We start from the raw sequence: 22875 nt of genomic DNA on the forward strand, positions 1-22875 counted from the left end.
AGTCAGCTTAATATTCAGTCTTTTTTTATTTTCATCGCTTTGGCATACCTGACCAAGGCTACTTTCTTTGTTTTATTGACGATGAGGAGAGGATAGCCTGTTCCGCCAGAACAATCCTTTCCGGAAAGGTCACTGTGGGCCTCTTGCATTTGGAATTCCATCGCGTGGAGGTTTTTCCGGCGCGCGGCTGTTCTCGTGCCCCGCTCGCACATTGTTTCAGGAGAACACGGTACTTGAGCAAAACATTAGAAACGGCGTTGGTTGTTCAAGACCTGTGATTAGTATTAGCAGCAGCTTTTTGTTTGGGTGTTAGAAAATGATGTCCCCATAGCAACTTCAGCATTACTGAAGTTAAAAGGTCCTTTGAGGGAGGCAGAGCTGCTGGCCAGCAGCAGCCTCTGAGGAGCCATCGAGAAGCCCGGGAGGCTCCACACACAGGCCGGCTCTGGGAGAGATAAACCCCCGGTCAGTGAGTACCCGCTCTCTTCCAATCTCTCGCTCGTTTCTAGAGTGCTGCTGGGCTGGGCTTTTTGCTTTTAACTTCGAATGGCGAGAAGTGGGTAACGGTAATCACTGGGGCTGGTGACTCTATATCAGATTATACCAAACAAAAATGCAGTGAATGTCCCTGAACGTGCCAGACTCTGGTTTCCACGCTACTGTTTATTTGACTTCTTTAAAAGTATTCCCTTGGTGACGTGCTGAACTACTTCTCGTTAGCACTTCCTAATAAGTAAAAGAAAAAGCGCTGCTCAGAAGTCCGCGGTCAGCGCTATTAAATGTTAGCGCGCCCTATGCAAATGCAAATAGTCTTAAATCCACCTCACGCCTCTTCAACCCTCTACCAGGCACTCCCCGCCCCTTTATCGCACACTCGCAGTGTCCTGCTCTCTCCCTGTGTGGCAATTTCTGTGCGTTTTCCCTAGTTTATGTTCGCAGTGTGGGTCCCCAAAAGTAAGTGTCGATCTGCAACAATAGGTGCCGGTGTCCCCCGCCGGCAACCATCGGCTCAAATTAAGCAGCCGATGGCATAGTTATAGATCGTCCTTAGTGATACATACTGAACACTTGCAGGTAAAGAAAACGTACAACCTCCTGCCATACAATACATCAATTATTTAAAACACGTCTAATAAACTTTCAGTAGCTGACTTGCTTTGAGAAATGACCATGGTTTGAAGCAGAGATCCACCTTTCTATATAAAGCGTGGTAGTAACCAGGCCATTTCTAAGCGCTCACAATTTCCTGGAGATGAGGGAGCAGAGACACGGGGATACAGTGATCTGCACAGGATCACAAAGGGTTGTCAAGCGTGGAGATATAGACTAAAACGCAGAAAACCCCGAGCTGACCAGCTAGCAACTTTGCATTACTGCATGAACTATTTTAAAGTGGAGGGCTCAGCTCACTAAAACTAAAGGGTTTCTCAAAGACCATTTAATGAATGAAGGAGTGAAGCAAATTAGCGAAAACCATAAGCACTACTTTGTGTTTGGGGTGGTGGAAGGAGGCAAATAATTCCTCCCCACAATTTTCGAAAAAACATATATTCACTGGTGAAATGTGAAACATATTCTTAATTATATGCGTATAGAGGATCATTTTAAGTATACAAATGTGTGCTCCTCAACAGCAAGCACATTGTGACTTTAAATGTTGTTTTATAGTGCTATTAGAAACATTTTGTGCTCAGTTTGAATAATGGATGCACTTCAGGAAATGTAGGTGTAACAGATGAAATGTTGTCTATCTGTAACACTAAGCCACTGCAGAGGTAATGGTCTTCTTTAATATGATGCAAGAAAAATAATGGACATCAGGAATACTGTGCATTATACCACCAGTAAGTCTGTGCTTCTAGTATAACTAACTCCATGTAGCAGCACCGTGAACTGGGATATTTTCCATCAGAGTACCGTCTCATAGAACACGACTCTTACCTCATTGTATAGTGCGATAGACTATTTTTCTAAACATAAGCTTCTGCTGTAAGATAAACTGTTCTAAGTTACGACTTGCAATGTAAATCTCAGCAGGCCATTCTTGTTACGTGAAAGAATTTATGGAAATACTGAAGATAAATGTAATTGGTGAGGAAGTTCATGAAAAAGTATTCTTGTAGACTCTGCTTATTTCTTACCTCTGCGTCTGCTCAAACAAAATGTCAAAGGTCACTATCTGTGAAGCTCTGAACTTAGCGCATGATGTGCTTCTGTTATTATACTTTATATGCTGTGACGTACGACAACTTTCTTCTTGATAATGCTCAATGACCTATAGATCTATTCTTGATATTACAGAGGGTCACTTGGAAGCATGCTCTTTTCAGTGTGCAGACTCATTGAGAGACCCTCCCTTATTACCCAAGCACATTTAAAAAATCGAGAGTCATTCTGAGCTGAGCTCTATATGTGACCCGGAGACCCTAAAAACCGTATAATGAGTGATTACCAAAGTCACTCATAGCTCTGCTCCACATAATACATAGACTCACTCAAAGCTCTAGTTTTGAAAATAACCAGATTGACCAACATTTTCCTCCTGATTTTTTTTTCAAATCATCTTTATTATTAACGGCAGCTTCCATGTCATAATATGCAATTGTACAATTACAGACTCAATGTCGTGCTGCGAATGTGTCAATAACAATACGGGAATCTGATGACATATTATTCCAACCTTCTTCAACCCAACTGTAAACAAAATGTGAGCCTATAACTAAATCTCTCCAGTGACAGAAAAAACAAATGCAGTATAAAGATGCCTGCAGTTCGCTCCAGTGGGAGGGTAGCAGGGGGTTAAGGTAGGGGAGGGGGGATGGGGCCATCCGGTCCTCTGCCAGGAGCAATGGACAGAGGCCTGAACGACTTAACTGAGCCACGCTCCCGTTCTGGTTCGCCCACCGCCCGTTGTGGGGGGAGGCCATACCTAGTCAGGGGAGGTGCTAAAATCTCAGGTGATGCCGTAGCGCACTAGACAGAGCCCTCCTCGCTGTTAGGGATCCCCTGGAGAGTGGAAGTATCTCATCCCATGCAGCCACTATGGGTCTCTTCCTCAGACCTTTAATCTCTTCTCACCAGAATACCGTAGCCTTTTCATTGTCCCATTTTATGGTTGCCATCCACCAGTGGTCTGTGCCTGGGAACACAGAGGCTTTCCAGTGCATCGATATCAGCCGTCGAGCTATCAACAGCAGCAAGTCAAGAAAGCGGTTTGTGGCACAGCCCACCCTTTGGCACTTGCAGAGACCCAGCATACAGCTATCCGCCCCATCCAGGTCCAGGCAGCCTGTAAAACGAGTTATGACTGTGCATACTTCTGCCCAAAGCACATAAGCACTCAGACAGAACCAACGCATGTGAATCATGTCAGCTGCAGGAACACTGCCAGAGTGGTAATCAGGCCCTTAGTGTGCATTACCTTCCCCGAAGTCCTTTAGATCAGAGTGAGAATAGTAAATGTAACCCCTTTAGTATCCAACACCTGATTTGAAAAGGCTTACATTGGAGTGGGAATAATAAATGTAACCCCTTTAGTGGCCAACGCCTTCCTCAAAATGGTTTAGATTAAAATGGGAATAGTGAATGTAAGCCTTTAGTTTCCAACACCATTCTCAAAATGGTTTAGATGTGAGTGGTGATAGTAAATGTAACCTCTTTAGTGTCCAATACCTTTCTAAAAATGGTTTAGATTGGAGTGGTAATAGTAAATCTAAGCCCTTTATTGCCCAGGACCTTTCCCAGATGGTTTAGATTGGAGTGGGAATAGTAAATGTAACCCATTTACAGTACAACACCTTCCCTAAAATAGTTTAGTTTGGAGTGGGAATAGTATATGTGACCGCTTTAGTGTCCAGCACCTTCCCCAAAGTGGTTTAGATTAGAGTGAGATAGTAAATGTAACTCTTTTAGTGTCCGAGACTTTCCCCAAAATGGTTAAGCTGTGAATTGATTTTGCAATTTTAACATACATAATTAAGATTTATATTTGTTATAATAATAAAGGTACATAACAGTTTGTAGTTGCATTTACATTTTTGTTTTATTTAAAATATATGTATGCAATTTTATTCCATGTATACTTTTACTTATAAGAACAAATCATAGTTATATTTAAACAATAAACAATATTTTAGTAGTTTTAATATTAAATAAAACATTTAAATAATATTTAAACAATGTTGTACATTTCTATATCGTTAAAAAATGTTTCCTTTGTGGTACATGTATTTTTTATACATTAATACAGTTTTCACATACATTTTAAACAGTTTTTCCATAACATTTTAAGTATTTTTTAAATATTACTATATTTGTTTTATAGCACTCTTTGTTTGACATACAGTTACATATCAAAACCAATCATATAATATAAAAATATAGTAATTGAACCACTCTACTATTTTTTAACGAAGAGGAAGTGCCGGAATACACTGGGTATCAAGAGCTATATAGCCCACCAAGATGTGTTCCGGTAGATTTTAATAAAAAGGACAAGTAATTAGACTTGATGCTGTGATTTTTGAAAGTTTGAGCAACCAAAAATATTTTAAGATTAACCGAGACGTGTTCCGGTTTTTGCTAACACAATGAATAGGTTTTCGCCTACAATTTTATTGAATTTGAGGGAGTGTTCGACTAGAGTTTGACCCACCAAAGAAACAGGTGTTTGTTCAAAGACGACATAAATACATATTAAAGGTTGAACAATTAATGTGTGGATAAGAATAGAAATTGTTAGTCCTGAAGAAGGTGGCCTTTTTCATCTACGACCACCGAAACGCGTCGACGAAGTGATTCTTGTTAAATTTGTGGTGTGACAGTGGCCATTGAGACAGGGAAGGTCCTAACCTGCTAGGTTCTGTCTAAACACTGTTCAAATTGATGATCTAAAGGCAAAATTTATTGTCTCATGTAGTTTCCTTTCCAGGGGGTTTGGTTATCCATGTATTTTGTATCTATTGAGCTTGCTAGGAGTCTTTAAAATCTTTTCTTATTGAGGTCCCTGAATTGACTTCATATTGTGTATATTGTATTTTTTTTTTTAAATTGTTTTTATTATTATTAAAGTTAGGGCATAGCACAATCACAGGAATATCTATACAAGTGCAGTCTGTTGGTACATTATCAGACGTCAACGCTCAGAACACTGTTACACCAGAATATTGGTCAGATCTCACCTACGGACCCATAGACAGCGCCTCACCCCCTCCCCGCTTCAGATGGAAATATCCTCATTCGGCAACTCTGGTGGTTCCCAGATAAAGCCCCTGTACTTGTTCCAGGCACCCCAAACCTTCCCCCATTTCTGCGGAAAACCTCGGTTAACATATGTAGTTTTCTCTGCTACCATTGCTTCATCCATGTCTTTACACCATGCCCTGACCATCGTCGGGCGTCTGGAGCCCCACAACCTGGCTATATTCCGTTTGGCGACCATCATGCCCAATGTGGCCCAGTCTTGTGCCGGATGGTTTAGATCATTTGGCTCCCATATATTTAACAAACATCTTTTAGGTTCTGGCGTTACCGATACCCCCTCCACTTGTGAGATAGTCCGCATTACAGCCACCCAGTATGTCATAATCTTTGGACATTGCCATATAGTATGGTAAAAAGTCCCCTCTTCTCCGCATTCCCGCAGACAATACGGGTGTGTGGTATTCCCTATTTTGTGTAAGGTTAATCTAGTGAAGTACACCCGGTGTAGTATCTTCAACTGTACGAGTCTCAATCTAGAGGGTATTGCAACTTCCCGCGGTGACGAGAGTGCCATCTGCCAATCCGAGTCATCCATGTCCCCAAGGTCTGCACACCATTTGACCTTCAGCGCCTGTGTCGGGTCAGGTAGGTTATTAACTAATTTACGGTAAGTGAAGGAGGTGGCTTTTTTCGTCATGTAGTCAGTGAGGAGTCTGTCCTCTAATGGAGAGGCCTCCGGCAGGACGGTGTTCGGCGGTATTGCTGCCTGCAGTGCATGCCTAATCTGTATGTACCTGAATTGTTCAGCAGAGGCCAGCTCGTATTGTTCCTGCAGGCGTTCGAACGCCACCACCCCACCCCTCACCCACTGGGCTCCCACCGTAGAGATGCCTATGGCGTCCCAGGTGTTGAATCCTTTACTCTTTCTAAGCTTTCCCAGCCTTCCTGTATCCCAGAGCGGCGTAAGCTGTGTGATAACCCCCTGCCATCCCAGTTTCTTTTGCGCCATATACCATATGTCTATTGTATGTGCCGTCGGGCCAATCAGCCGGTTAGGTCATTTTTTATTGTATAGGGCTGCCATAACTCCTCCATCTCCTAATAGATATCTGTCCGCCTGGAACGCAGGGTCGGACTGCGGAGCGTGGATCCATTGATTGATTATTTTTAACTGCGCAGCCCAATAGTACAGCTGTATGTTTGGTAGCGCTATTCCCCCATCATACCAACCCCTAACCAGCTTTTCCATTGCAATTCGCACTGGTTTGTTTCCACACAATAGACTAGAGACCTCTGTGGCTATTGCTTTAAAATAGCTCGCTGGCACTGGGAATGGAGTATTTTTCAGAGCATACAAAAATCGGGGAAGTGCCATCATTTTAAAGAGTGCTGCTTTCCCAAGCAGCGTCAAGGGTAATGCGTGCCAATGCGCGGTATCCCGTTTTAGATGGTCCAAGGGGGGCAGTACATTTTTGGTAATAAAGTCTTCTGGCTTAGGTGTCACATAGATCCCTAAATACTTAAAGCAGTCTGTCGTGATTAGGAGGTCACACCCTTTAGGCAGTTGTGGTAGCGGACCGCATAGTATAAATAAGACCGACTTAGACCAATTTATGGTGTAACCCGATACCCTCCCATAGTTTTCACAAACGTTCAGCAGCACCATAATGGAACGTCTGGGTGAGGCCAGGTATAGTAAGACATCATCTGCATATAACGATATGCGGTCCTCCCACCCCACCGCCCACTTGAGTCCCCTGACGGTTGGTTCCCACCTGATCAGGGCTGCCAATGGCTCCAACACCATGGCAAACAGCAAGGGGGATAACGGGCAGCCCTGGCGAGTGCCGCGTCCTAGCGGGAAATCTCCTGACATGTGCCCATTGGCCGTGACATGCGCAAGTGGCTTCGCGTATAACAGGCTTACCCATGCGCAGAATTTAGGGCCAAAGCCCAGATGTCGAAGGACCGCAAACAAGAAGGGCCACTCCACCATATCGCACGCCATGCGGGCATCTAAGGAGAGAATAAAAGCCGGTTCTTTAATATAGGGCGTACGGGCCAACACCCCATGGAGCCGTCGCAGGTTAAGAGCCGTGTTGCGACCTGGCATGAAGCCTGATTGGTCCGGGTGTATGAGGGTCGCCATATACGGCGTTAAGCGCGTTGCCAAAAGTTTTGCGAGTATTTTAGTTTCAGCATTAAGTAATGATATGGGGCGATATGAGGTGCATTCCGCGGGAGGCTTTCCAGGTTTCGGAATCGCCACAATGGTCGCCACCCTTTGGTCCCTCGGCATTTCTCCCGCTTCCAGACTTTCGGTGTACATGTTTAAGAGGTGAGGGGAGAGCGTACCCACCATCTTCTTATAATATTCAACGGGTATGCCGTTAGGCCCTATCGCCTTCCCCGACTGTAGGGACTCAATTGCTGACTTCAATTCGTCCGCCGTGAGGTCAGCTTCCAGCGTGGCTGCCGCCTCCGGTGTTAATGTGGGCATTTTTATGTCATGGAGGTAAGCTAGCGCCTCCTTCACCGTGTTGGTCGTCGCAGGCGCATACACCTGGGCGAAGTACGTGGCTAAGCCGTTTACAATTTCCTGAGGGTCGGATACCATCACTCCCTCCCGAGTGTTAAGCTGCGCTATCCAGCTCCTTGCCCGTTCTTTCTTGTCCAGCCAAGCCAGAAGCCTACCCGCCTTATCCCCAATTTCATATATCTTATGTTGTGTACTCTTTAATTTGGACTTTGTAATCCCCTTTAAGTGTTCTCTATATTCCTGCTGCTTAACACAGAGGGATTGTGACGTTTCTGGTGTCGGGTGCTGCGTATGGCGGTCTTCAGCCTGCTGCAAACTTGATTCTATGTCCGCTAAGTCCCGTCGCTGCTCGCGTTTATAACCAACTATGGAGGCAATGGCTTGCCCTCGGATAACAGTTTTGTAGGCCTCCCAAAGTGTGACTGAAGATGAGGTTGACAGTGTATTTTCTGTAAAGTAGTGGCACGTCGCATTGGTGAGGTCGGCAACGATTTTGTGATTATTTAAATACCCTGGGTATATGGGGTAAATGCGTCGCCTAACTGTGTGGTGACACGTGTATGTAAGTAGCAGTGAGGAATGATTCGATATCCCTCTGGGGCGGATCTCTATGTCCACTACGTTCTGTAGGCTGTCCGCCGATGTCAAGAAGTAATCTATCCTGGATAGACTATTATGTATATTGTATTTTTAATGTATTTTTGTATTTTTATATCTTGATGTAATTTCTATTTTTTGTATTAAAAGGTGCATAAGTACTTTCACACCTTGAGTAGAGTGGTTCCATTACTATATTTTTATATTATATGATTGGTTTTGGTATGTAACTGTATGCTTGACATAAGGGAAAATGTGCTATTAGTTCTAGAAGGAATACATTGAATAGTTCCAAAGGGAATTTTGTTTTTTAACTACTCAGTTAATCAGGTGCTCTGTCCCTTTGGACTCATAGAGCCCCTCTCCTTGGTTTCAAAGAAACTATTTGTTTGATACTTTACAGTAATCATTCGTACTTTAGTATCACCCTTCTGACAAGTTTTACATTATTTAAACATTTTTATATATATATTTTTTTATTAAATCCCGATGGTTTTCTATAGGGAGATAGTCTTTTTTGTTGTATTTAGCAGCCATTTATTTACAGCTATGTTAAATTTTGTAGTCTGTGTGTCTAATTTTGGTTCATTTTCCCGGAAGTAGGTCATGGAAAAGTGCTGCTTTTTGTTGGAGCAGGTAAAACCTTTTTTAAGGTTTGTTATAGGGGTTTGAAAGTAGGGGATCTAGGGGTTACTATTAAATGGTAGTTATTGTGTTGTTTTGTGGTTTTTGGAAGGTTTAATAGTAGTTTGTGTAATTTTGTTTACTAGAGTTTTATTTCATGCTTATGTGGAGTGTTTGTTATTAATGTATCATTATTTTCTGTAATATTATCTTATGTTATGTGTTTTATATAGATTAATTGTGGCCTAACAATTTGCTCCTGGAATGTCAGTGGCTTGCAGACAAAAACTGAGGACCCAGTGGTTGTACAATACCTGGGAACATCTGATATAATAATGATCCAGGAAACTTGGGCCCGGGGCAGCATCCCATTAATCGGGTATAAAGAATATACAAAACTAGTCGAAAGAAGCAGTACATTCGGAAGGGCGAAAGGTGGTCTGGCAATCTATATTAATCCTAATCTGTCCTTCGATGATCCAGGCGTGTTTGCTCTGAAAATGGATGGTTGGGCCAATAATCTAGAAGAATCCATCATTCTTGTCAATCTGTATGTTAATCCAAAGAAAAGAGCAATAATAGCAAGAAGGATGGCAGCACATTTATTTCACCTACAAAATATATATCACAAATCGCACTGGCTAGTCACACGAGACCTTAATCTTAATTTATCCCATCAGCCAAGCGAGGAACACACTGAAGCAGCTGGACCTCTTCTAGTGCAAAAAATGCCAACTCAAAATCAGAAGGACTAGGCAGGAGAAGTACTAAGAAAGGTCTGCAACTTAATTGGTCTACTTGTCCTGAATGGCTGGAACCAGGTAACCCCCCCCCCTTGGACAAGAGTCTCAGGTAACTCGGTCTTCATTTTAGACTACACACTTGTTATATTGCCCTTATACACTCATGTACGTGATTTTAGGATAGCATATCACGTGGAGAATGATCACAATCCTCAGGTGATCATGGTAAATACATCTATATGTAAACATAAAGTGGCATCTGCTTTACAAGTAGAGTTTGGCACGGGTAATCTGAAATGGCTCAAGTAGTCCTCAAGCACAGTCAAGAGTCTAGCAGAGGAAGATGTGGAAAGCCTTCAGGATATGGCCTCCAAAGGTCTCAACCCGGCAGTGGTATGGGAGACATTTGCCAACAATTTGACCAACATACATCGAGGCAATAGAGGGAATAAGGAAGTTCACCTGGGGCGCTGTATAATCATAGTTATGTCACAATCCATCCGACAAATAAAAACTAAAGTAGGTAAGCATTTCTGGCAATTAAGTCAAAACCCAGAAGACAAGCAATTATTAGAAAATTTCCGCAATGAAAGACATCGACTGAAAAGGGAGATCTGGGTGCACACAAAAAAACAAAAAGGAAACATTATGGGCCCAGTTGTTACATGCTTCAAAAACAAATGACTCAAAAAGATTCTGGAAACTTATTAATAACATCAAGAAAGGTCCTATGGCAGCTAATATTTCTAATATCAGTGAGTCTGACTGGGTCAAATACTTAAAACTGCATTTTAAGGGAAGCACTTTGGATGCAACCTGACTGGACTGACCCCAAAATGACAACAGGGACAAGGGTTTGACGGCACATTTTGTATATACCCCAGCGGAGTTAGAGAAAGTCATCAAAAAGTCGCGGGCAGATTGTGCTCCTGGCCCAAATGAGCTGCCACAGGCACTCTTCAAACATTCTACATCAAGGTGGGCAGACTTTTTGGCATCAATGTTTAATAACATCCTGGCAAATGAAGTCATCACTGAAAGCTGGAAGGGGTCAGTAATCCACCCCATCTTTAAAGGAGGCAAGGCATCCTCATCTACCAATTACCGACCAATTGCACTCATGGATGTGGACCTTAAATTCTTCTCCACTTTACTGCTTCATGACCTGGATTCTTGGGCACATGGAATTGGGAGACTCCCACCAAATCAAAGTGGTTTAATAAGGGGTCAAGGCACTATAAACAACCATATGGCCATCGGCCTAATTTTAAATAGAACAAGACACAGGCATGTTACTCTACATGTGCTTTGACTGTGTTCCGTTTAACAGGCTATGGGCCAAGCTTCAACAATGGGGAATGCCACCTAATAACCTACAAGCAATCAGGTGGACATATTCGGATACGTGAGTCAAGATAAATATCGGGGATGGTACCCACGTGTCAAAGAAAGTTAAAACTTCAACTAGCCTAAAACAAGGCTGCGTGTTACCACCCCTTTTGTTTAATCTATATATTTCAGATCTTAAAACAGAATTGGATGGGCAGATAGCTCATGCTCCAAGCTTGGGTGGCCAACAATTGTCAAACATTGTGTATGCCGATGACTTATTACTTCTTAGCAACACACAATTAGGCCTTCAAAGGCTACCTAATTGTCTTGGCACATATGCAGATAATAATGAACTGGAAGTAAACCTTAAAAAACAAATGTTATTGCACTCAACTGGTGCATCAAAAAAAAACTGTAGATGGCACCTTAGTGAGAATACAACAGATGAAGCATCCACTTATGTATATTTAGGTGGTGAAGCAGTGTGTTACCATCCCCCTTCTATGTATATTTGTGTGTTAAAATCGATGCAAGAGGCACATTTGTACCCCAGAGACAGGCGATCGAGGGGAAAACGCAGACACTCAATTATGAATTTTAATCATTGGCAAGAGCCATGCAAGGCCACAATTTGAAACCTTTGAAGGCAGTATTGAAGGCCAAATTGATACCAACCCTTGCATACAGATCAGAGATAATGTTAGGTGCTGAGGCACAGTTTACTTGACAAACTGGTGATAAGATTGTATTAACAAACTTTCTGGTTACCCAGATCAGGTTGTGTGATGGAAAAACGCATGCCTCAACAACACATGCCTTAACCACGCGGTCTAAACCCCAACCGTGTCTTCACTACGCATGCCTTTACCACACAATTTCATGGTAAAGACATGTTTGGTAAACAGTCATGTGTAGTAAAGATCACACTCCTGCCCCTCTACCCTAAACCCTAGAAACACCCTAAACCGAAACTCTCTACCTCTGCCCTACCCCAGCCCAACTGCCCCCTTGATCTGAAAACTGCCCTATCCAGCCCCCTCTCCACCCCCTAAAACCTAACCCCACCTACCCCATCCCAGCTCAACTTCCCCCTCAGCCTTAAAACTGCCCCTTTCTTGTCCCCTGCCCTGAGCCCTAAAACTCTCAACCCCTCAGCCCTGAAAACTACCCTGACCCCCCACCCCCAAAACTACCTGCAACCCAAATAATCTACCCCTATCTCCATCCCCTGAGCCTTAAAGCTTCCAACTGCCCCCTCCACCGGAAAACTGCCCCTATCCTGTCCCCTGCTCTGAGCCCTACAACTTAGCCCCACAAAAACGACTCTGACCCCAGCCCCCTCCCTGAGCCCTAAAATAAGCCCCACCCCCTAAAACCTAACCCCACCTACCCCCACCCCAGGTCGACTGCCCCCTCAGCCTTAAAACTTCCCCTTTCCTGTCCCCTGCCCTGAGCCCTGAAGCTTCCGACCCCCCCAGCCCTGAAAACTAGCCCGACCCCCCACCCTCAAAACTACCCCCAACCAAAATAATCTTCCCTCACCTCTGTCCCCTGCCCTGAGCCCTAAAACTTCTGACCCCGTCGTCCCTGTAAACTACCCAGATCCCCTCCCAGACCTGAAAACGACCCCACAACCGCTACAAACTACCCCCCACCCCCTCAAAACCGGCCTTACCCCTTCACCTCGTCCCAATCCTTCCTCTACCTGCTTCCTGCTCTTCCGCCCGGCAGCAGCAGCAACTAAACAGCGCATATGTCTTAATCACACATATGCGTAGTTAAGGCATATTCGAGGTTTAGACGTGCGTAGTACTGCCTGCGTGTTTCAGCTCCGCGTAGGTCACGCTGCGTGGTTAAGGCTGTTTCCCCCCAGATCAGTCTGGCCTGCCTAAGTAAGGTTGGAGTTCTCAATAACGAAACAGACACTTGCTAGACCCGCAGCATTTGTTAAGCGCTCAGCTGCAGATGATAGGCTGGCTAGTCGAGTTTGGACTGAAATCAACCTCCGAAGGGGGAATGGAGTCTATAAGAAATATCTGGAGAGCAGTATTGGGAGGCTTGAATTGGGTAATCTATGGGAGACCAATTTATCTGGGCAAACTTTTAAGAAAATGGTAAATAAATCGATTTAACTGCCAAGTTGGGTAGCAGATAAAGAAAAACTGTCCAAGCGTTTACATGGGTGGCTGGTCTTAAAGTCATATTCCAACCTATGAGAATTACCACTTCTTGAAGCAACCTACCACTGGAAGATAAAAAAGACAGTCCTGGCACTGAGGCTCGTGAAATATCCACACTAGACTTCCTTCCAAAATGGAGGGAAGGAGGCCAAAGAGAAGACAAGAGTTACCGCCTATGTCACCAGGGGGATGAGACTTTACAGCACGTTATATGTATTTGTCCTGCATTGGCAACCCAGCGAAGAAGTTTGTTAAGAAGAGCGTTTAATAGCTTAGGATTCAGGACCTGTAGAACTGCACTGATAGAGTCACTAGAAATAAAATGCTGAACATCACAATGGTACAGTTTCTGGCCATTTTTAAAACCCTGGTTGGTGTATAGGTTCGGACATTGGAGGGATTGGAGGAGGTTGGTGAAGAGAGCGATAGGAACCCATGGGGTGCCTCACCATGCAGGGATAGGTTGCTAGGGAAGTGGACATAATTTAATATCTATCCAGTCAAGTTATGTATTGATAAAACATAAACTGGGTCAGTTCGCAGAGGTTAAATACTTTCAGTGCAATTTGCACACAGGCCTAAACACGATCGCCTCAGTTTGTCAAGCCTGTACCAGTCTCGCCACACCTCTTTGTTCCTGGCATGACTATGCACAATAGGTTTTCCTCTATATAAAATGTGCACATTACATAACTTTTCTTGGCCTGTCACCTTAACTTGCCCCTTATCTTGTCAAGCCATGTATCAATAAAACATCATTTACGTTTGCTTGCAGAGGCTTGGCACTCTCAGTGCAAACTGCATACATGGATAACACACGACTGCCTCAGTTCGTAAAGCCTGTATCAGTCTCACTCTACCCCCCTTTTTTCAGCATGAATTTGCACAATAGGCTTCCCGCCATGTAAAATTTGCACATTACATAGTTGTTCTTGGCCTGTTACCTTAACCTTGCACATTGGCACTTCATCCATAACCTCTCGATAGGTTGTAAAGTACATTTTATATGTGCTCCCTAATTAAGAAATGAAAATGTTGGTTTATGATTGACATCTATTTTTAGATCTGTAGGTATATGTTGTGTTATGTATGACTCTTGCGAGGTCTATGGTTTTAGTGGATTGCTTAGGCTTTTAGCATGTCACTCTAACCTTTTGCACATTGGCATTTTATATGCAAACTATTAACAGGATGGGCAGTAAACATTGTATTTGTTTTCCAAACAAGAAATTATATGATTTGATGATGATGGATAACAAACTTTAGATCTTTTAGGTATACGTTTTGTAATGTATGTCCTTTGCAAAGTTTATGGTTTTGATAGACAAACTATTTTCCACAAAAAAAAATTAAACAAAAAGAATTGTGATGATTATGTCACATTTTAAGATACTGTTTTATGTGGGTGGGTATTGATTGTGTCTCATTTTACGGGTATACAGATCTGAAGGTATTGTATGGATGTTTGGATTTTGCATTATTTTAATGGAAATTATTTTGGTTTCTAGTAAACCTATATTTTTTAAATGTGTTTTTTTTTTTACTATTCCGGTTTCAGTGAGCGTTTCTTTTATAACACATTTTCAGGTTTTTTATGGTTGATTATGGATTTCTATTGGACATGTTTTATTTTTGCCCTTTATTGGGCTTTAAAAAAAATATTTTTTCCCTTTTTGGTGGATTATAATTTTGACTACTTGGATACGAAGGAAGATAATGAAGCTACAAAACACTAAGGGCCCGAATATGACTTTGATGGTCACACCGCCAGCCCACCGTGGCGGCGGTCAAGAGAATGACAGCGCCATCTTTACCGCCGCATTAGGAGTTTCCCACGGGGCTGGTGGTGTGCGGGCGGCGGAGTACTGGCTGGGGCATGCTTCGGTTCCAGAAAAGAACCGTAAGCCAATGCTGTCCATGATGCGGTGCCTCCTGTCAGTCAGACGCACTGTTTCCCTGCAACATAATGTGCAGGTGCAACAGTGCACGCACCAGCCTTGGGGGGCATCACTGGAGCATGAGCTACATTACACAAGGGTAAATTTCCCCTAGAGGCAGTCATTAAGGCTTATTACCTACCTTTCCACTGACTCGCGCATGGCGGTGTCCCCGCTGTGTTAATGTTGGAGGAAAGGCAAGTCATAATTGGGCCGGCGGTCATAATACCGGCACCGCCACCATTTGCCACCTCTTCCTCTCCCACCGTAGGTTCACAGATGCTGGCATGGCAGCAGTCTGGAGGCAGTGTTATTGCCGCCATTATAATCAGGCAGCCGTACTGCCAGGAAGGTGGGCAGTTGGACTGCCAGAAACCGATGGCGGTTCCCTTACTGCCAGGGTCATAATTGGGCCATAAGTTATATTCAAGTTATTTTTTGTGGGCAGGCAATCTTATATTTTATTATGTATGTGTATGTTACGTGATTGGTATTTGTTACATTACATTTATGTGTTTTACATAATTGTTTCCATTTTATTTTACTTGCAATTTTGAGTTTTGTGGGTGGTGACTTCTTAATAATTGAGTAAGTTACATATACATTTTAGACATCAGTTTTATTTGCAATATCAGTTGTATTTTTTTTGACTAATGTATACAAATAATTTATTTAATATTCAGTTAAAAAATAGTTTAGTAATGCTGGTTTGGATTGTTCCTTTGGTTTATTGAGTGCTATGTAGGAAATTTGTTTTTTCTAATAGGGTTTTGGTTATTGATTCTAAGTAGTGTACTCCTTTGCTATTAATAAAGAGTTTTACTTTACATCGTAGCATGTAATACATTCTATTGCTTTGTTTGCACATAGTAGATTTAATTTGGGTTACTGATTGTTCCATTCGAAGTTGGTGGTCATTTTGTTCTTTTTGTAGGGCTGCTATACATTTGCAGAGTGCAGGTTGGGTTCTGCCTATTCTGGATTGGAAGGCATAATGCTATCCTTATACTGTATTGTTGGTTTTTACTTCTTGAGCCATGGTATTGTCCACCATGGTATTTGGGTTGGCGTTTATGTACTAGTGGTCTTTACAATAATCCATTAGGGGACATAGTTTGTGTTCGCTTTGTTGGTAGAAAGGACCTTCTATAAGTAATTTGAAGTTATGTTATGTTATAACAATTTATTGTGCGCACTACTACCCGAAGGTGTCTAGGCGCTCACGGTCTCCAGGAACTGTGTCGGAAAAAACAAATTACTGAAAAGCCATGTTTTAAGCAATTTCCTGAACTCTAACAAGGTGGAAGACTTCCTAAGAGGAAGCGGAAGGGCATTCCACTCCTTGATAGTATTGATAGAAGAGGTTTGCTACTTCTGTTCCAGGGACCTTGGGCTTTATTATGTGTTTAGGCGGTCATGGAGCGGGCGGCACACATCTGTTCCGCCCCACCCGCCTAAACTTGCCAGTGCCCACCCGCCAGATTACATGTAATTTTGTGATCTGGTGGGTGGGCAGAGTGGCGGTCCTGCGGCAGTGCTTTTTAACGGCTCATTGTGAGCCTTAAACAGCACTGCCAGTGCACGTTCCTGCACGGGAAGGAATGCAGCATGTCGTGCATTCCTTTTCGTGCAGGACATGGGGGCGCATAACTACAGAGGGGCACAACAGGTGCCCCCTGCATTCCTTCCCACACACATGGGCACAAGTTTGCCTCAACGCCACCCTTTTCATGTGACTGCCATAAAAAGAGTGGCGGTGAGGCACCTCAAAATATGCTTGGCAGTGCCGCTAACGCACCGCCAGCAGATTTTGGCCTAGAACCGCAGCAGGATCCTTGATCCGCAACAGTAGCAGCAGTTCAGTGGCCGTCTGACCACCACACTTCTAATCCTGTGGGCAGTCCTACAGTGTGGTGGTGGTCGGACCACCACCACCAAGTCGTAATAAGGCCCGTAGGCTAGTGCAATAATAATTTTTTTAATTTTAAAAAGAATTAATTTTTTTAACTGTTATTTTCATTTTTACGAAAAATACAACTGGCAGTCTATAAAACACATGAGCATATCATAGAAATATATGCAGATATATTAGTAGGGTGAATATGACATTCCATTACTCTATGGGAACTTAAACGGAATCCGACCCCTCCCAGACTCCCTTGTGTCGCCTCTAGTCCCAAGCCAAAACAAAACAGCACCCTGTTGTATCATTAGGGGGCCCCAGCTTGTACCTTTCCATTGTCATTATGGACAGTCTCGTCAGTCTCAGGGTCTGAGTCTGTGTCAGTTGTATCATCTGAGGGAGGGGCTAAGAAATTGTCTGTCAAAGCCCTCCATGTGTTTATCACTTCTTCGAGTTTATCATCCCTTCTACTTAAGCGTATGTGTGTTTCTTCAGCTAGGGCCCACAACGCCACATCTTTGTGCCATAGTTCTAACGTCAGGGCGCGCAGAGATAGCCCAGTCGTAGAGTTGCTATTGCAACTCTACGACAAGCCAACACCATCGCCAACTGGCCAAATTTATAAGCTATCTTCCAGCCCTGTGGACATCTAAACAGTCTGTTGAAGTAAACTGAAGCTTCTTTGAATTGAAGAGAGAAGTTTATTCATAGAAGCAGGTACTGCACAGCAGCGTATTGGCTCGACGGCGCCCAGCAACTGACAAACAGCTTAAGGCTCTAATAAAATACAGAATACAGACAGAGACAATGTTCCATAGCTAACACTGGGCAACTGAGACATGAACCCAGCACAAATACTACATTATCCTCTCCCTCCATAAGTTTTCTTTTAACAAAAATTTACAGTAGAAAATGAACCATATTAAAAACAAAACAAGTCATGCCTACTTACAATAGGGACACAAAAGCAAAGTAAAGCTAAAGGAAATTAATAGAAAATTAAATACAATGTAAACAACCTATATAACAAAGATAAACAAATTCTGCAAAAACTAATAGGAACATGGCAGTGATACTTGCACCTACAAACATGGACAGGTCAACGAAATCTCATGGGAACATTGCAGTGTTGCTTTCTCCTACATGGAAAATCAGAACAACCTTCATTCAATCTGTCAGATACTGAACCAAAAGAACTATTATTAATACATCTCTCCTCCTGCTCTTGTACTCTGGTTCTAATATCACAAACTTGCTGATTCTTCAACTTGACCACTTTGGCAATGTTCCACCAATTCTTGTTATTAACTCTGATGGCATTTCCACATACCTTGTCTACAATAAGTGGTTCAGAAAACGTAATTTGTTCTTTGTTCTGTGAACAGGAGTCTTAGTATGCACTGCATCACCTACAATGATCTTGTGCGGATAATTGTCTTCCTCTCATCAAAATAATATTTTTGCTGTTCCTGGGCCTTGCCCACATTCATCCTGACAAATTCATCCACATCATCCATAACATTAATTTTAACCCACTTTGACATCCACCCTGGACATTATTTGGATGACGGCTTCCTGCCTCACAGAAGCTCAAAAGGTAAAATTCTGGTAGAAGAATGGGGAGTTGTGCGGAAGAACCAATGCATGGACCGCACAGCATTTTGTACTACACACTTGCTGATAATAGCCCACTGGACACTGGAATCAATGATGGTCTTAGAAGTTGGTTCACTCAAGAACCAAACTTCAGGACACTTAGAGTAATAGTCAATAGCTACAACAGCAGATCTAGAAGAAGCAGGAAGTAAATTGAAAGAACCAATGAGATCGATACCTATTTTTTCCCAAGGTCTACCAGGGAAATCAACGGGTTGCATGGGAGGAATCCTCACTTTGAAAATTTTCTCAGCACTCCCACAAACCGCACACTTATCAATAAGATCATCATCTCCAAAGTCCATCTGTCGCCACCAGAACACCTCTCTCAGTCTGCGTTTACTTAGTGTCTTACCCAAATGCCCTTCATGTGCACCAAACAGTAGCTTCTTCTTTAAACTTTCAGGGGGTATCAACCTCTCTCCCTGCATCAGTAGGCCATCTTCAACGGTAAATTCTGGGAGGCTTTAACAAATGTCTGAAAATGATACGTGACATTTTTCTCTTTAGGCCACCCTTATTTGAAAAACTTGATGACCTGCACACGCACTTCATCTTTAGTTAACTTTCTCCTCCACTTTGATACACGTATTGCACACATATCCTTCACATCAATGGAGGCAACAAAACAGTCATCCTAATCTTCTTCTTTTGCCAAGTCAGTGTCAGACTCTGCCACAGGAAATATATATATTTTTCTTTCTTTTTTTTAAATGTATTTATTGAAGCTTGCAGTTACAATACACATGCTCCAAAGAGGAGCCATCAGCGTCTTCTTAGCACGAAATAACACAAGCATCTTTTAAGTATAAATGCAGCCGTAAGAGGTAGTGCAAACATATCAACATCTATCCCCCGACCCCAACCCCTCCCCCCCCCCCGACACTTGAAAAGATGTGGCATCATATAAACAGAGGCTCTGGAGCATTATTGACAGGCATATATAATAACACATCACGTGAATCAAATTGCGACAATCCCCATCGAGGCACAGAACGAAAAGAGAAAGAAAGAAAACAAAAAGCAAGGAGCAGGACACTTCACAGATCGGGATGACTCAAAAGATACATCGTCAGTGGGGCCCAGAAATCTTTACGATGAGAAGACTCAGGCAGGTCCTCCACAGAGGTCGCCAGTTGTTCCCTGCAGAAGGTTAGATCCCGGACCCATTTCGTCACCAACAAATTTGTGGTAAGTAGACTGAAGCTTCTTTGAATTGAAGACAGAAGTTTATTCATAAGAAGCAGGTACTGTACAGCAGCGTGTTGGCTCGAAGGCGCCCAGCAACTGACAAACAGCTTAGGATTCTAAGAGAATACAGACTGATTCAAGACTCCATAGCTAACACTGGGCAACATAGACATAAACCCAGCGCAAATACTACACAGTCCCAGCAGGTAGCGGAGAAGTGTGGCTCAATGGTTAGAGTGGCAGACCTCGATGCAGAGCACTGGTCCGGGACCAGGGTTCGATTCCCGTCACGGCAGGGTCTCGGGCTATTAATTCCGCGGACCGGATATTCTCGCCTCAGTGCCTATTCTAATCATGGGTCCCACGCTGCAACTCTGGGCAATAGCTTGCTTAATCTCCACAACGGCCCCAACAGCGCTGGGATGCCTGGCCTCACCATGGGGGTGCCCAGGAGTGGACACCACACATGGAAAGCCAGGAAGGGTTCCACAGCGGTATGAGTAAAAGCGCCAGGATGCCCCCGTTGGGGGTGGCAGTGCGCTATACAAGTACAAACACATTTACATTTAGCGCTGGGGGGTCAGTTCAATGTGTAGCCATGTAGCACGCCCCAGTTCGTCAACTACCAGCTGCTAGAAGGTAAATATCTCCGTCCATCATTCCTTTTGGTTTTTGCTTTGTTTTGTATAAGCACACCTACACAGACAACACAAAAAGGCATACATGCAGGAATTTTAGAGGGCGTGCAAAAGGATAGCCCATGCATATTAAGCGGACAGGTTTGACGAGCTGTGTTTTGGTTCCTCACTGACCTCCCAGTTGCTATGTTTCGCCGAGTGGCCGCAGATTGTAAGCGCTCCGCGTGGCTTCCTTGCCCAGGAAACAGGAAAGGCAGGTTTCTCAGAAACACAGCTGACACCTGGCACAACACAATGAAAACAACATCGGGGCAAATGCTGTGGGCTCGTTGACGAAGGATTCCCTTCATTGTTCAGTTAACCTGATTAAAAAGCAATACCCCTCATTACCATATCTTTGTTAACTACCTGTCACTCACTGGTTGGATCATGGCTTGGAGGATATAGCAGTTGATTTATAATGAACACAAGCTGCAATGAGTGGCATGTACACTAAAACTGCATTTATGCTTGAAGAGGTTTCAATAGAGGGTGTCATTATTTTGGTCACTAATTTTTGCAAATCTGACCATGACATTAATTTAAGTTAGCAGTGTGCTGAGCCCTCCCTAATCGTGAAGTTTGTGTTTATGTAGCCTCAAATGTCCTAGCACTGCAGGGTTTGGGAAACCTTTTAGGTCTGCTATAGACAAATGTGTTCACGTATACACACCAACAGAAGGGTATTAGGCCTTCCCTCATCATCCATTGATCTGTTCAGCTGTCATTCACATTTTGCTTCCGCCAACCACAGCATACAGCATGGCACAATATGTCAGCCCACTTTAGCTACTGGCTGCCTTGCACTGTGAGTGACTGCATGTTATCTGATCACACCTTAACATCTACTTGAAAGAACTTCACGTCAGTGCCTTGGCTCCTGTGATAATACTTTATTTTTACAATACTTTTTTCCCTTTGTATTTATTTACCTTTATTTTTGTAGTCATCCTTGTGTGTTTAAACTATGACTTCAGGTTGCAGTAAATCAAAGCCAATAGTACTGCTTCTTTGCAACAATAAAATCATATTTTACAGTGATGTGCATTAAAGCAAAAAAGGTTCCTATATCTGTTTCAAGTAGAATATGTCAGCGTAACAGTTTTTTGAAGTGCAAAATGCTTATTGAAATCATAAGGCCACCGTATTTAGGTGAAGTCATATTTTCTATTTTTTCTTCTTTTTATTTTTGTGGCATGTCCTTGCAATAAAAAATAAGAAGAACATTAACCATCACTAGCGTGCAAGGCCGCACCTTAATGTTGATGCTTACTTCTAGGTGTTATCTGTTTTTCATATTTGGATGGGGTGGACCTATCCTTTGTGTCTTCTTGGTTATCTGCTTGGATTCCAAGTGTGTCTAAATCACTTTAAAATATAAACATCATCTTCTAAAAAGTACTGGTATTGGATTGGCAGAGGGATTACCAATGGGCTAATATTTGCCTCTTCAACCTCTTTCCCATCCCAGTCTTCCAGTATTGACCGTAAAGAGAAAGACTGGACTCAGAGTGCTGGAATTACTGGTACATAATACGACCACACCATCCCTACCCTAATGGAAGTCCACAGGCTCCCCTTGCTGACCTGAGCCATCTTTAAAACTAGCTGCATCATTTACAAAGCTATTGTGACCTGCACCCCGCTTACCTAGCTAATAAACTCACCATCTTGTGTGGCTCTAGCCACACACTCATTCATGAAACCATCAAGACTACACGCACAGAAGTGCACAAAAGAAAAATACATGGCACATGCCTTCTCCATCTGTGCACCCAGGATCTGGAACAAGATTGCTGTACCCTTTTTAAGGAATGCAATGCCAGATGCATTAGCAGTCTATATTTTCTCCCAGAACCCAAGTACTATCTTTGCTTTTGACACTGTTCAGCACTCTGTCTTTTGGCAAGAATCAGGCCATACAAACAAATACATACATAAGTAATATGAACATTTCAAATCACCCTAGCAGGCAGAGTGCACTGATTGACTCTCCCCTTTTATTGCTACAGGAAATTACAATGGAGGAGGAAGACCTTAAGTCAGAGATACAGCAGCTCTCCTTCCAGCTTCCGGCTACAGTGATGGAGACGCCACACAGAGAGAGCATTGTCCACATCTCCTCCATGCCAGATAATACTTTAATAGGGATCGGCCAGGATGGACTGGTTTCAATCTGGAGTTTGGAGCTAAAACTGAAGAAAAGTCGACTTATTCTCGTGAGTTGAAAAGAAGGTTGAGGGGCCCATCCCTGATCTGGCTTACATGTCAAAGTTTGTTGTCATTTATGTCTC

At 43.1% G+C, this 22875-nt stretch overlaps 1 protein-coding gene across 2 annotated transcripts in view; it reads left to right on the forward strand.

Moving 5' to 3' along the window:
• Positions 1-361: 361 nt before the first annotated feature.
• Positions 362-22875, forward strand: part of LOC146862330 (cilia- and flagella-associated protein 337-like) — a 336132-nt gene continuing 313618 nt past the window's right edge. The window contains exons 1-2 of one of the 2 annotated variants that reach the window (XM_085641531.1): positions 368-465; positions 22594-22800. In XM_085641531.1, coding sequence (XP_085497657.1) covers positions 22603-22800 — 198 coding nt within the window. In that variant the 5' untranslated portion in view covers positions 368-465; positions 22594-22602. Of the gene's footprint in view, positions 466-22593; positions 22801-22875 lie in introns of both variants that reach the window. The other variant, XM_085641532.1, reaches the window with a different exon arrangement.

The sequence above is a fragment of the Triturus cristatus genome, chromosome 2_2 (genome assembly GCF_964204655.1).
Source record: "Triturus cristatus chromosome 2_2, aTriCri1.1, whole genome shotgun sequence".
Classification (NCBI taxonomy): Eukaryota; Metazoa; Chordata; class Amphibia; order Caudata; family Salamandridae; genus Triturus; species Triturus cristatus.